We start from the raw sequence: 13666 nt of genomic DNA on the forward strand, positions 1-13666 counted from the left end.
CTGCTAATCTCGCATATTACTGGGCCTAATAATTTTTGTGCGGTTATGACTGTATGATCCAGGACCTCTCGTGGTTGCAGTGATTCAAAACCTTTGAAAAACCTGTTTCATATTGCAATTGAGTGCTAACTGCTCAGCTGTTTTTTTGCCCAAGTCTGACTACTGGAGAAGGGGGAGATATGCAGGCAGTGCCTCCATATTTTCCCATCTCCCAGTAAGCAAGTCCGAGCACCGGAAAAGGGGAGTTGCGCCTGGCAGGGATCAGCAGTCTGAGTGCACCCTTCTAGTTTTGTTTGTTTGTTTTGTTTTTTTTGTATGCATCATTAAGCTCTCAGATTTTTTTTTAAAGCTGTTGGACCATGATGGTGGATTTAAAAAACACGTGCAAAAAATTCGGAGTTTGTGTGCAAAGGCCCTGACTCTCAAGTATGCCCTGTTACCTAATGGTTACATCTGACACTACCGCAACCTTTGCCACTTGAAACTCTCAAGAATAAAGACACTGGGAATAGATAAAATGTTTAAAAAGGGGAATAAAGTATGACCTGTGTGTACAAATACAAAAAAAATGTGTTGTGTAAGTTTCTCATTCATGCTGGCCATTTGAATAACTGCTCAGTTTAGAGTTTGGCATAAATGATGTTCAGCCCTATTTCATGGTGAATTGAATCATATGGTATTGTCAAATGAATTGACTCACCGGGAGTATCAGGATAATTTAAGACAGGCGCTCCTCTCTGAAGACATTCATTTCCAGTGATGTCTAAGTACTGGATTAGACTTGCTTATTAGGACTGCTTCAGTTGGAGCTTCCCACTTATATCAACTGGATTAACATTTTTCACCAAGAGAGGAATTTTTGTGGCTGGGCAAGACAAGTTCAGATAATGAAAGTGTGGGTTAAGACCCCTTATCAGTTCTTTATTTTCTGGCTGTGAGACAGAAGTGTCTCCCCAGACAGCACTGCTGACTGTCTCCTCTGCTCTTCCAGCCTCTGTACAACCAGCCCTCAGACACCAAGCAGTACCATGAGAACATCAAAATGTGAGTTTCATTATGCATGCATGCACACGCACTCACACACCTTCAGATGCTTAATTTTAGTTAATTAAATGTTAACTTCTGGGGGCACCTCCGTAGCCCAATGGTTAAAGCTTATACCACATGGTCGCAACCATCACCGGTTTGATTTCAGCGGGCAACCTTTGTTGCATGTCATACCCCCCCCTTCCATTTTCTGTCTCTTGTCCCTGTCGCTATCTAATAAAGTTAAAAAATGCCCAAATTTTTTCCCCCCAAAAATGTGAATATTATAAGTTAAATGCACATACACGTACACACATACATGTGCTGACACACACAGTGGCCCTTTCTGATTCGACACACAGTGTTGTTTATGCTATGTAGCTGTATTTAGGAATAGAGGATTGTGTGTTGACTTTGGTCCTTAATATTCTACAGTTCAAAAGGCGTCTTGACATTCTTTTCTGGATGCACTAAGTAGGAAATTAAGTTGGGTGAAAGCAATAGAAAGGAGCACTGGACCTCATTCTTAGGCGCACAGCAAAATGGTGCATTTTCTTTTTTTGTATATCCGTACAATTAGGCTAAACATCCATTTCAGTAGCCTTACATTGTCTTAACCCAAGCCAGTTTCATTGTCAACACTAAATACTGAATGCTAAATATAGTCAGTAACTGTTTTGGATTACTTACATCATTCAAGAATGACTGCAAACATCATAAACCCTGTCACTGTCTCAAAATACCCATTTTTCAAGTTCTGAAGTTGGTACTCGGCTGTGACAGGCAGATGAGTCTGAATTGACACACCAACATGCCTGACAAGCCAACAGGGGTTCATTTTGGTGGCATGATGAATAAAACATGTAAAATTGGTATTGTTTCATCTGACATGTGGAAATACTGCTGATTTTCTCTCTTGCCCTCCCCCCGACAATGTTTATATATAAACATAGTATTTGTACCTGAAGTCTTTTAATGGACTGTGAGACAGTCTTAACCCTTATGGTAGGGTTAATGGAAGGTTGTGACCTCTGTTGAATTAGGCTACGGTGGCATACCACAAGACCTTCCGATCGCCAGCACTATGTCCTCACTCTTTTTGATCCCTGCACTGTTTGATCTGTATTAATGCTTCAAAGCAATTAGCCAAAAAGTGTGTCCGTGTGTGCGTGTGTGTGTGTGTGTGTGTGTGTGTGTGTGTGTGTGTGTGTGTGTGTGTGTGTGTGTGTGTGTGTGTGTGTGTGTGTGTGTGTGTGTGTGTGTGTGCTATTAAACCCCACTGTCTAACTTTGAAGCAGAACAGTTGACTCCTTTGTTTGGCTAACTGATTTGATAACCATGACATTCTCTCCCATTGAGATAGATAAGTAATCTAGCCCTGTGAAGCCCTCACCCTCCCAATCTCACCCCTTTCCCTTGCCCAGTTTGTCAGCTATAGTCAATACCTTTCCTTTATCTCCCCTTCACACACCTTTTCTGAAAACTCAATTATTCTTAAGATTGCTAAAATCCTCCAAATTCAACCTTTGTCGCTTTTTTTTCCATTGTTTGTTTTAGGCATTAAAGGGACAGTTTTTACTCTGAGATTGTTTCATTGAGAAACATTTCTATATAAGTATTTTGCGTGTAATGGAACTTGATGCCATGATGTTTTGAAGGTATTTACACTAAATTACAGAGTTCTCTAGTTTCTCAGAAATGGCAGAGGCTTAGTATAGGACAAAGGGAACCTTTCGCATGGGGTCTAGGGCACCTAATCTTTCCCTTCACCATCTGGTGGCCAGAGGACAATGCCATCTCTGTCCTTAAAAGGCTTAATGTGTCAGGCCAGCCTCTGTGCTGCCACGTTACTCCTCCTCACCCACTTTTTCACTCACAGCCTTTAGCTAGATTCAACTGTGTTTCTTTCTGTTGCTGTGACTTGGCTCAGTCTGTGCCTGTGTTTTTGTTTGGGTGGGTGTGTGGGAGTGTTTTTTAGTGTTTATGTGGGGGCTAAGGTGTGTTTAGATTTGGCATTGGTTTGTTATTGCGGATAGCATACTCATGGAATCAAGAGTAGGCCATCCGGTATGCTTTATCACTGGCTGTTAAACACTATCTGATGTCCTCTGCATTACACCCAACTGGTACCTCTCTTCCTCCATTTCCGTCCTTGCCTGTGACCTGGGGGACCCTGGAGCCCAGCTGAAGTGACTAATGTAGAACAAGATTACATTAATCAGTAGAGAACGTGACCTTACAACTGACAGATTAAGTGTCAGGAATAAAACTCAGTCTTGCAGCAAAGAGACAGACAAACGGAGTGACTGCCTAAGCAGATTACTGGCCCTGACCTTTATTTGAAGCACTGTGGCTGGCTGTTCCCGCCCCAGACAAGCTTTACAAGTTTGGCTACCCCCGAAGCGATTTTGCCTTTATCGACTTAGTGGTGGCATACAAGGTCAGGCATTGGCTCTATTTGTGCACGTGAGCATGAGGCAGAATGAAAGAAAGTGTGTGCGCGTGCGTGCGTGCGTGCGTGCGTGCGTGCGTGTGTGTGTGTGTGTGTGTGTGTGTGTGTGTGTGTGTGCACGCGTAAGAGAGAGATGAGTAGAGGCTGGGTTTGTTTATAGGGGAATGCAGACAAGTAGATGCGGTAAGGTTAGAGAAAAACGGTTCCTTTTTAAAATTTCCAATACTGAAATTTACTTTATGAATTTAATGGAACTCCTGAATCAGATTCTCTCTCTCTCGCTCTCTCTCTCTCTCTCTCTCTCTCTCTCTCTCTCTCTCTCTCTCTCTCTCTCTCTCCCCCCCCCCACACCTCCCCCTCCCCTCACCTTCATCCTTCCCAGAAACCAGGCAATGAGGAAGAAGCTCATCCTATACTTCAAGAGGAGAAATCATGCGAGGAAGCAGTGGGTGAGTAGAGAAATCAACACTCTTGACTTTCTGCTGCAGTCTTGCCTGTCACTAATGGCTGGTGCAAAACTGGACAGGAGCATCTGAAGTAAGTGGCCATTTCAAGCAAACCAAAGAGGAAGAGAGCTCTGCTGAATAGTGTAGGAATGAGCTGTTGTCAGAACGGGTATTGGTTTAGAGAAATGAAAAGGCTAAGAAAAGATTTGTCATACTTTCACTGCAAAGATAGTCCAAGGAAATTTTTTTCTTTTGTCCAACCACATGGAATCCACTGTCAGCCAAGCACTATAATGAGCCTTGCATAGGGTGTGTGTGCACTCTTTTCTGCCAGCGATTGAGCAGTGCAAACTCATAAAGAGCAAGGCTATAAATAAGACAGGGATCGATTGGGAGGGTGCAAGGTTGCCAGAGTCAGGTGGACACCCTCAAAATCAACTGCCCCGACAGAAAAAATATTACTCAAGTTAAGTCTGTCTGACATCAGAGGAATTTGTTGTTTTAAGACAATGATTACCGTCACAACCATCTCCCATCTGTAAATTGATTTAAGTATCCCACTTGAATGCAGTGTATATGAACGATACGTCAGTGTCCAGACTTCTTTCTTGTTATGTCTTAAGTGGGGGTGGTAGTGCCTGGTGGGCAGAGTGAGCGGAGATGTAGACACGATGGTTTAAGAGACCTCAGAGGGTTTTGTCTCCTCCAGGGTTAATGGTCTGCTTAACAGCCTGTCTGTGGAGGAGCTGTGAAAACACTGGGCTGTCCTTTGCCAGAGTCGTGGCTTAAGGCCAGACTCCTAGAACACCAAGAAAGCACACAGCATTCTCTGAACATGAGAAGAAGCAGGTCAGGATAGCAGAGTGTGCAGAACATTGATGGACATTCTTGTGGGACAAAATGTAATCGCTGTTTTTTTTTTTTAATATAAATATCTCCATTCAGTCTTTCCTTCAGGTCAGTGTTGGGGCAGTATGAAATATGTGTGTTTGAAAAGGGATGTGGTTTGTAATAGTATGGGCTTCATGACTCCTTAGATGAAAGTAATGAGGAAGATGTACACAAAGTGTAGATATTTGAGTGCGTTTCCACAGTGTGTTTGAATTGCTTCCCGGTGCCTGTGGCCTCTTTAGGAGCAGAAATTCTGCCAGCGCTATGACCAGCTGATGGAGGCTTGGGAAAAGAAGGTGGAGCGCATCGAAAACAACCCACGGCGGCGAGCCAAAGAGAGCAAGGTGCGCGAGTACTACGAGAAACAGTTCCCTGAGATCCGCAAACAAAGAGAGCTGCAAGAGCGCATGCAGGGGTGAGATGACATGATGATCTTCAACCTCTTCCGTTCTGTCCTCTCAACAGAGAACGCCATGAATGTTAAATGGAGTAAAATACACACCAGCGTTGTTTTGGAGCCAGCTTTATTTCATTAATTTGTTGTCTGGTTACTGGTCAAATGTACCTGACTTTGTAACTTCAAGGAGCTTTCATAGTGTTTTCATGCCTGTGTGTTTTTGCTGTGCAAGTGGTTCAGCCACAGTGATGTTGCCTGTGGCCTGTGTTTACCCTTTACAGTCGTGTGGGGCAGCGTGGCAGTGGGCTGACCTCGTCCGCAGCTCGCAGTGAACACGAGGTCTCCGAGATCATTGATGGCATATCAGAGCAAGAGGTGAGCTCTTATTTTCTGCTTGTATCTCCCTTCTCCTGGACATTTAGATTTATTTGTTTTTATTATAGCCTCCTACTTCATTTTCAGCCACTTGTGTATCACTGTCCCTACGCACCATTGATGTGGTATCACTTGTGCTTTAACCAGCCAAACGGCAGCAACTTACCTGTCAAAGCATGGTTGTGCTTCTACATCCTAGCAAGCGTGTGTTTGTGTGAAAAATAAATTATTCTTTTGGAGCTTTTCGGAGCGTGCTTGCACACACTTGCTTGCACGACTCTTGCTTAACATGAAGGTTAAAAGTCAGTAGTGACTTGGCGATGTCGCTTGCGTGTGTAATTCAGTGGCTTTGCTCCCTCCCTGAGGTCTCAAGAGTTCCCTTCCCCCAGCCATAAATTCTCAGCTCTCTATGTCAAGGACAGATGATGTAGTCCTGTGCTGAAGATAGGACCCAGTCGACACATACAGAGCTATATTGTAGCACAGCTGACTGGCATATCCGTTTATTTTTTTGTCTCATCTCACAGAGCACTGTCTGTATTAACACTCCCCTTGAGCAAGCAGCTCAGCATCTGTCTTTCTTTCCCTGACCTCAGTGAGCCGTCAATTGGATCCTTTTATCTTATCCCAATTTGAGATTTTTCTGAAGATATTTTGCTCTTTTGATTGTAAATTAGAGTGTCTGTATAGATGAGTGGTCAGAAAGTTGACAAAAAAAAAAAAACAACTTGTGAGGTGGAATTAAACCAATGAAATTGCCAAGTACATGCAAGCTGAACCACCAGGATCCCCCGAGATACTCTTCACAGAAACGGGATTACCACATTTTGTTTTGCATAGCAATTAAACACTACACTGTAAACAAGCTTCTCTCTCAAGTCCAACCAACACAGTCGCACACCTCTGTTTCTATGCATTTCTCTGTCATGTCTTTTGTGTGTGTCGCCGTCTTTATCAGAACACGGAGAAGCAAATGCGTCAGCTAGCGGTTATCCCTCCCATGCTGTTTGATGCCGAACAACAGCGCATCAAGTTCATCAACATGAACGGTCTGATGGATGACCCCATGAAGGTGTACAAGGACCGGCAGGTCATGAACATGTGGAGTGAGCAAGAGAAGGACACCTTCAGAGAGAAGTAAGGCGAACTGGCCTGAAACAGTTTTGAGTGGGGAAAGTAATCGTTTGCTCTACCGTTCACAGTAACAGGAAACCAAAATCATCTTCAGTCAATGAGTAAATCTAAACTTTTAACAAGCCTGACAATGCGTGCAAACCGCTGCATGGAATTGACACATTCCTTAATCATCAGCCAAATTTTCATTTGTAGATTTCAAAACCTGTACACAGTGTTAAATGGTCATGAATTTTTTTTACCTTTTTTTTTTTTCAGGGTTTCTGTGGAACAGATCCTGTGGATTTCTGATGGGAGAACATTGTTTTTCTATTTATATGTTCTCCTAATCAAATTCCTGATTAGCTCTCATCTCCTTGTTCTGGTTGGGTAAAAGAGGTGCCATTTAGAAGTAGTATAGGTTTACTCACTCTGAAAATTCCTGCTAACTATCTACAGAGGTCAGCAAGTTGGTGGTGAGGAAGTGAATCTTCCCTTTTCGTGAGAAATGAGGTTATGCACATAAACCAGCCAAACTTAGTCCAAACAACAGCAGCTGAATTGGTGATTGGTGATTTCACCATCTTGCAAAAACTGAAATATTCAGAATCTTCTCATCCTGTGTTGATGAATACAAAACATATTTGGGTTTGTCATATTTTACTGTTTAAAGCTGTCTGAAATATGAAAGAACAGATGACACATGATATGCTAATGAAGGCTCAGTGTATTTATCTTGTACTCCTTTATACGTACCTTGAGTGAACTTCAGATCTCTGATTAATGTAATCTGACACTGGTTTGCATCAGTGCTGACTTCAACTCCTTACTCATTTTCTTTTATTTATTTGCGATCTACTTCATGTGTATATTAGCAAATAGAAACGATTTGAAATCATCACATGAGCAGCATGTCTTTGTTCTGCTCTCTTAAGGTTTATCCAACACCCAAAGAACTTTGGACTGATTGCTTCTTTCCTGGAGAGAAAGGTACATTCAAATGACGTCTTTGATATAACTGCAGTTTTAAAGTTAATACACCCATTCTCATCTGCAAATGAGTGTCAGTGAGGTTTTATGTTCCTTTGTTTCTCCAGACAGTGGCTGAGTGTGTACTCTTCTATTACCTGACCAAAAAGAATGAAAACTACAAGAACATAGTACGCAGAAACTACCGGCGCCGTGGCAGGAGCCAGGTACATTTTAAGTTTCTCTGCTTGCCCTTCAGAATGATACTGAACTTAATTTGAAGAACACCCGCTAGTCTGCCATCAAGGTCAGAGCTGTTGCTAGTAGAGTTGTCTCAGCAGAAAACTGAGGTAGCCTAAGCCATAAAACTCCCATGAGGCCATGAGCCGAGGAATCGCCAAAAGTCATACAAGCATGCTGTGTGAAACACTCCCCTACCCCCCCACACCATGTGACCACTAATGTCTGTGATCACAGAAAGTTGAATCAGTTCATCAGGTCACAACGTTTATTGAGAGAAACGTTTCATCACTCATCTAAGTGACCTCTTCAGTCTCACTGACTGCAGGTATCTCCACCCTTATAAACAATACAGTGGCATAACGACCAAAAACAACAGTCGGTTTCATACGCAAATTGCTGTGACCATTAACTAGAGTTACAATGGCAATGTGTACTATTGACAGAGGATTAGAGAATAGTTGCAATCAAAGCATTGTAAAATGGCAACAGATGACAGATATCTATACATATATATGTGTGTGTGTGTGTGTGTGTGTGTGTGTATATTAATTCCCCTCCCCCCCTTTCCCTCCTCAATTGTATTTGGCCAATTACCCCACTCTTCCAAGCTGCCCTGGTTGCTGCTCCACCCCCTTTGCCGATCCAGAGAGGGCTGCAGACTACCTCGTGTCCTCTGATATACTATGTGGAGTCGCCAGCCGCTTCTTTCCACCTGACCATGAGTTTCATGAGGACGTAGTGCATGGGAGGATCAGGCTATTCCCCCCATTCCCCCTCCCCCTGAACAGGTGCCCCGACCGACCAGAGGAGGCGCTAATGCAGCGACCAAGACACATACCCACATCCAGCCCCCCCCAGACACAGCCAATTGTCTGTAGGGACACCTGACAAATTACAGATATTTTTATCACTGAACTCTCAGCAGTTTTAACCACCCTTAGTGCAATGTCTCCGAATGTAATCCTAGTAGGGGATTTAAATGTTCATTTGATAACACTGACAATATGTTCACCAAAGATTTTAAAGGAATGTTATATTGCTTTGATCCGATGCAAAATGTCAACTTTACAACCCACACCAAGGGTCATATCTTTGACTTGTGTGCTGTTCCGGCATCGCACCATATAACATCACTTCAGCTGAACTACCCATCTCTGACCATAAAGCTGTGTTATTCAACACCAACCTACTGCTCAGTAAATCAAGGGTGTATCGTACCACAACATTAGATATGTTAATCCAGGTGATCTCAGCAGTTTGTTTACCTCGAACCCCATTCCTGCTCCCACCTCCTCACTCTGATCTTATGGACTACTACAATAATATTTTATCTTCTGTACTTGATACTTTCGCCCCCATGAAAACACGGGTTGTCTTGTTTGCCCATACTGCTCCCTGGTACACACCTGAATTACGCCAGCTCAAGGCTATAGGTCGGCACTTTGAGAAGCTAGGATTGAAGTTGGGGGCACTGCATATCAGTGGTTTGTTTCCTACCTTACAGACAGGACACGTTTTGTACAAATTCAGAATTACCTGTCAGAAAGTTTCATAGTTCCTGATAGAGTTCCACATGGTTCAGTGTTGGGGCCACTCTTGTTTATTATTTACCTCCTCCCTCTTAGCAACATCTCCTGGCACTATGGTATCCATTTCCACTGCTATGCTGATGATACACAGCTTTGTGTGTCCATTAAGCCCACTTAACTCTCCCCTCTACTACCCTCACTGCTTGTCGCCATGATATGCAGATATGGATGACTGAAATTCAGGAGTTGTAAAACTGAACTACTCCTCATTGGCACTAAATCAACACTCTCAAAAATCAATATTTGCTCATTGCTGGAGCCCCACCATACCCGTCTCCGCTCAGGCTAAGAGCCTTGGTGTTATCCTAGATTGTACCCTTTTCTTTTCCAGTCATATAAACAGTGTCTCCTGGATTGCCTTTTCTGTCTGTGAAACATCTCAAGACTCTGCACTGTTTTAACATAACTCTCCACAGAAGTCTTAGTCAATGCTTTGGTCACATCACACTTTGACAACTGCAATGAAATCTTGGCAGGCATCCCCAACAAACTTATTCAACGGCTTCAAATTATCCAGAATTTTGCAGCATGGATTATTACACGTTCAAAGTCCACTGACCATGTCTCTCCCCTACTGATTCAATTACACTGGCTTCCTGTGTCACAGCAAACTAATTTTAAAATTTTACAAATCCCAATTCCAATGAAGTTGGGACGTTGTGTAAAACGTGAATAAAAACAGAATACAATGATTTGCAAATCCTTTTCGACCTAAATTCAATTGAATACACTACAAAGACAAGATATTCAATGTTCAAACTGATAAACTTTATTGTTTTTTGCAAATATTCACTCATTTTGAGTTTGATGCCTGCAACACGTTCCAAAGAAGCTGGGACAGGGGCAACAAAAGACTGGGAAAGTTGAGGAATGCTCAAAAAACACCTGTTTGGAACATTCCACAGGTGAACAGGTTAATTGGAAACAGGTGAGTGTCATGATTGGGTATAAAAGGAGCACCCTCGAAAGGCTCAGTCGTTCACAAGCAAGGATGGGGCGAGGTTCACCACTTTGTGAACAACTGCGTGAGCAAATAGTCCAAAAGTTTAAGAACAACGTTTCTCAATGTACAATTGCAAGGAATTTAGGGATTTCATCATCTACAGTCCATAATATCATCAAAAGATTCAGAGAATCTGGAGAAATCTCTGCACGTAAGTGGCAAGGCCGAAAACCAACATTGAATGCCTGTGACCTTCGATCCCTCAGGCGGCACTGCATTAAAAACCGACATCATTCTATAAAGGATATTACCACGTGGGCTCAGGATCACTTCGGGAAACCATTGTCAGTTAACACAGTTCGTCGCTACATCGACAAGTGCAAGTTAAAACTCTACCATGCAAAGTGAAAGCCATATATCAACAACACCCAGAAACGCCGCTGGCTTCTCTGGGCCCGAGTTCATCTGAGATGGACTGACGCAAAGTGGAAAAGTGTGCTGTGATCTGACGAGTCCACATTTCAAATTGTTTTTGGAAATCCTTGAAGTCGTGTCCTCCGGGCTAAAGAGGAAAAGGACCATCCAGATTGTTATCAGCGCAAAGTCGAAAAGCCAGCGTCTGTGATGGTATGGGGGTGTGTTAATGCCCATGGCATGGGTAACTTGCACATCTGTGGAGGCACCATTAATGCTGAAAGGTACATACAGGTTTTGGAGCAACATATGCTGCCATCCAAGCGACGTCTTTTTCAGGGACGTCCCTGCTTATTTTAGCAAGACAATGCAAGCCACATTCTGCATGTGTTACAACAGCGTGGCTTCGTAGTAAAAGAGTGCGGGTAGTAGACTGGCCTGCCTGCAGTCCAGACCTGTCTTCCATTGAAAATGTGTGGTGCATTATTAAGGGCAAAATACGACAATGAAGACCCCGAACTGTTGAGCAACTGAAGTCGTACATCAAGCAAGAATGGGAAAGAATTCCACCTACAAAGCTTCAACAAGTAGTGTCTTCAGTTCCCAAACACTTAATGAGTGTTGTTAAAAGGAAAGGTGATGTAACACAGTGGTAAACATGCCCCTGTCCCAGCTTTTTTGGAATGTGTTGCAGGCATCAAATTCAAAATGAGTGAATATTTGCAAGAAAACAATGAAGTTTATCAGTTTGAACATTAGATATCTTGTCTTTGTAGTGTATTCAATTGAATATAGGTCAAAAAGGATTTGCAAATCATTGTATTCTATTTTTATTTATGTTTTACACAACGTCCCAACTTCATTGGAATTGGGGTTTGTATTATTAACATTCAAAGCTCTTAATAATCTATCCCCTGCTTATCTCACAGACCTCCTTCAGACTTACACCCCATCTTGCTCTCTTGCAGTCTTCATCCGCAGGTCTATTGGCACTACCAGCCATCAACCTCCGCACAATGGCTGCCAGGGCTTTTTCCTGTGCTGCACCCAAACTCTGGAACTCGATTCCCCATCACATGCGCTTACTGGACTCCATTACAGAATTCAAAACTGCTCTTAAAACGCACCCTTTTAAACTAGCATACTCACTTTAACAGCATCAAATTGATCCTTTTTTTTAACTCCTACTGATGTATGCTCTACTGCGTAGTGTGTGTTTTATTGTTGATTGCACTAATGTTTTTACTACTTTGTGTTGTGGTTTGATGTGAGGTGACCTTGAGTATCATGAAAGGCGCCTTTAAATAAAATGGTTTTTTTTCTCCATACTTTATTTTTTATTGTTTTTCCATTATACAAACACACCTAAGAAAACAAAAACATAAAAAGGTCTGGATTGCACCGTCTCCCCGAAGTCCACACATATCTGTGACATAGTCAGCGCACCATTCACTTATCTAGTCGTTGACATGTAAACATCGTCCATTTCTCCTGTGTTTTTTATTATTATTATTATTATTATAATTATTATTATATGTACTCTTACCTCCCCCAGTTCAGGGATGGTCATTCCCTCTTCACATAGATGGCCTCTTTCTTTGACTCGCCGTTCAAACCGTTCTTCTCTATCAAGGACGTTCACATCCTCATCCTTGAAAGAGTGGCCACAGGTGTCCGGGTAGTGTAGTGGTCTATTCCATTGCCTACCAACACAGGGATCGCAGGTTTGAATCCCTGTCTTACCTCTGGCTCAGTCGGGCATCCCTACATACACAATTGGCTGTGTCTGCAGGTGGGAAGCCAGATGTGGGTATTTGTCCTGGTCGCTACACTAGCGCCTCCTCTGGTCAGTTGGAGCGCAAGTTTGGGGGTGGGGAACTGGGGGGGAATAGCGTGATCCTCCCACGCGCTACGTCTCCCTGGCGAAACTCATCACTGTCGGCTGAAAAGAAGCAGCTGGCGACTCCACATGTGTCAGAGGAAGCATGCGGTAGTCTGCAGCCCTCCCCGCATCGGCAGAGGGGGGTGGAGCAGCAACCGGGATGGCTCGAAGAGCGGTGTAATTGACCACGTATAATTGGGGGGGGGGGGTGACCACTGGCCTGTAGATGGGTGTAGATGGCAGAGTCCTGGCCTGATGGGTTAGCTCTTCTTTGTTGTGCAGTCCTATGTGGATAGAACACGTTGCCATTGTAACTCTAGTTAATGGTCACAGCAATTTGCATATGACACCGATCGTTGTTTTCATTTGTTATGCCACTGTATTGTTTATAAGGGTGGGGATACCTGCAGTCAGATGAGACTGAAGAGGTCATTTAAATGAATTATGAAACGTCTCTCTCAAACGCTTTGTCCAAATGCACTGATTGAACTTTCTGTGATTTCCTTACTTGGATTATTTAGCATGCATGAAGACACTGTCTGTGGTTTTTCTGTGTGTGTGTGTTTGTGTGTGTGTGTGTGTGTGTGTGTGTGTGTGTGTTTAAAATTTGTCATTTCCATTGCTAATGAAGTAGTTATTACATAGTCTCAGATCGGGTGTTTAACTCTTTGGCAGCGGCTGCTAATGAAATGCCGCATTAATTAACGGGAAACCTTTTCCTGTGGGTGCAGACGTGGTGTCTCATCTCTGTAGATGACATCTCTACTCATTACCTGGCAGTGGTCCTTGAGTGAGCTTGTTTACATGTGAACGAGTAACTCAATCGTTAACCAATTAAGGTTTTACTCTGACTTTAGAGACAGTCGGAGTAATGTTTTTGTTTTTGGTGTAAGCATAACCTGATTACGGTAGAGATTGTTATTCGG

At 43.0% G+C, this 13666-nt stretch overlaps 1 protein-coding gene across 1 annotated transcript in view; it reads left to right on the forward strand.

The window, feature by feature from the left end:
• ncor2 (nuclear receptor corepressor 2) overlaps positions 1 to 13666 on the forward strand; it is a 155028-nt gene that overhangs the window by 94005 nt on the left and 47357 nt on the right. The window contains exons 8-14 of the mRNA XM_056294019.1: positions 992 to 1044; positions 3861 to 3927; positions 5058 to 5230; positions 5494 to 5587; positions 6546 to 6724; positions 7636 to 7690; positions 7798 to 7896. Coding sequence (XP_056149994.1) covers positions 992 to 1044; positions 3861 to 3927; positions 5058 to 5230; positions 5494 to 5587; positions 6546 to 6724; positions 7636 to 7690; positions 7798 to 7896 — 720 coding nt within the window. The remainder of the gene's footprint in view (positions 1 to 991; positions 1045 to 3860; positions 3928 to 5057; positions 5231 to 5493; positions 5588 to 6545; positions 6725 to 7635; positions 7691 to 7797; positions 7897 to 13666) is intronic.

The sequence above is a fragment of the Lampris incognitus genome, chromosome 1, assembly GCF_029633865.1.
Source record: "Lampris incognitus isolate fLamInc1 chromosome 1, fLamInc1.hap2, whole genome shotgun sequence".
NCBI lineage: Eukaryota > Metazoa > Chordata > Actinopteri > Lampriformes > Lampridae > Lampris > Lampris incognitus.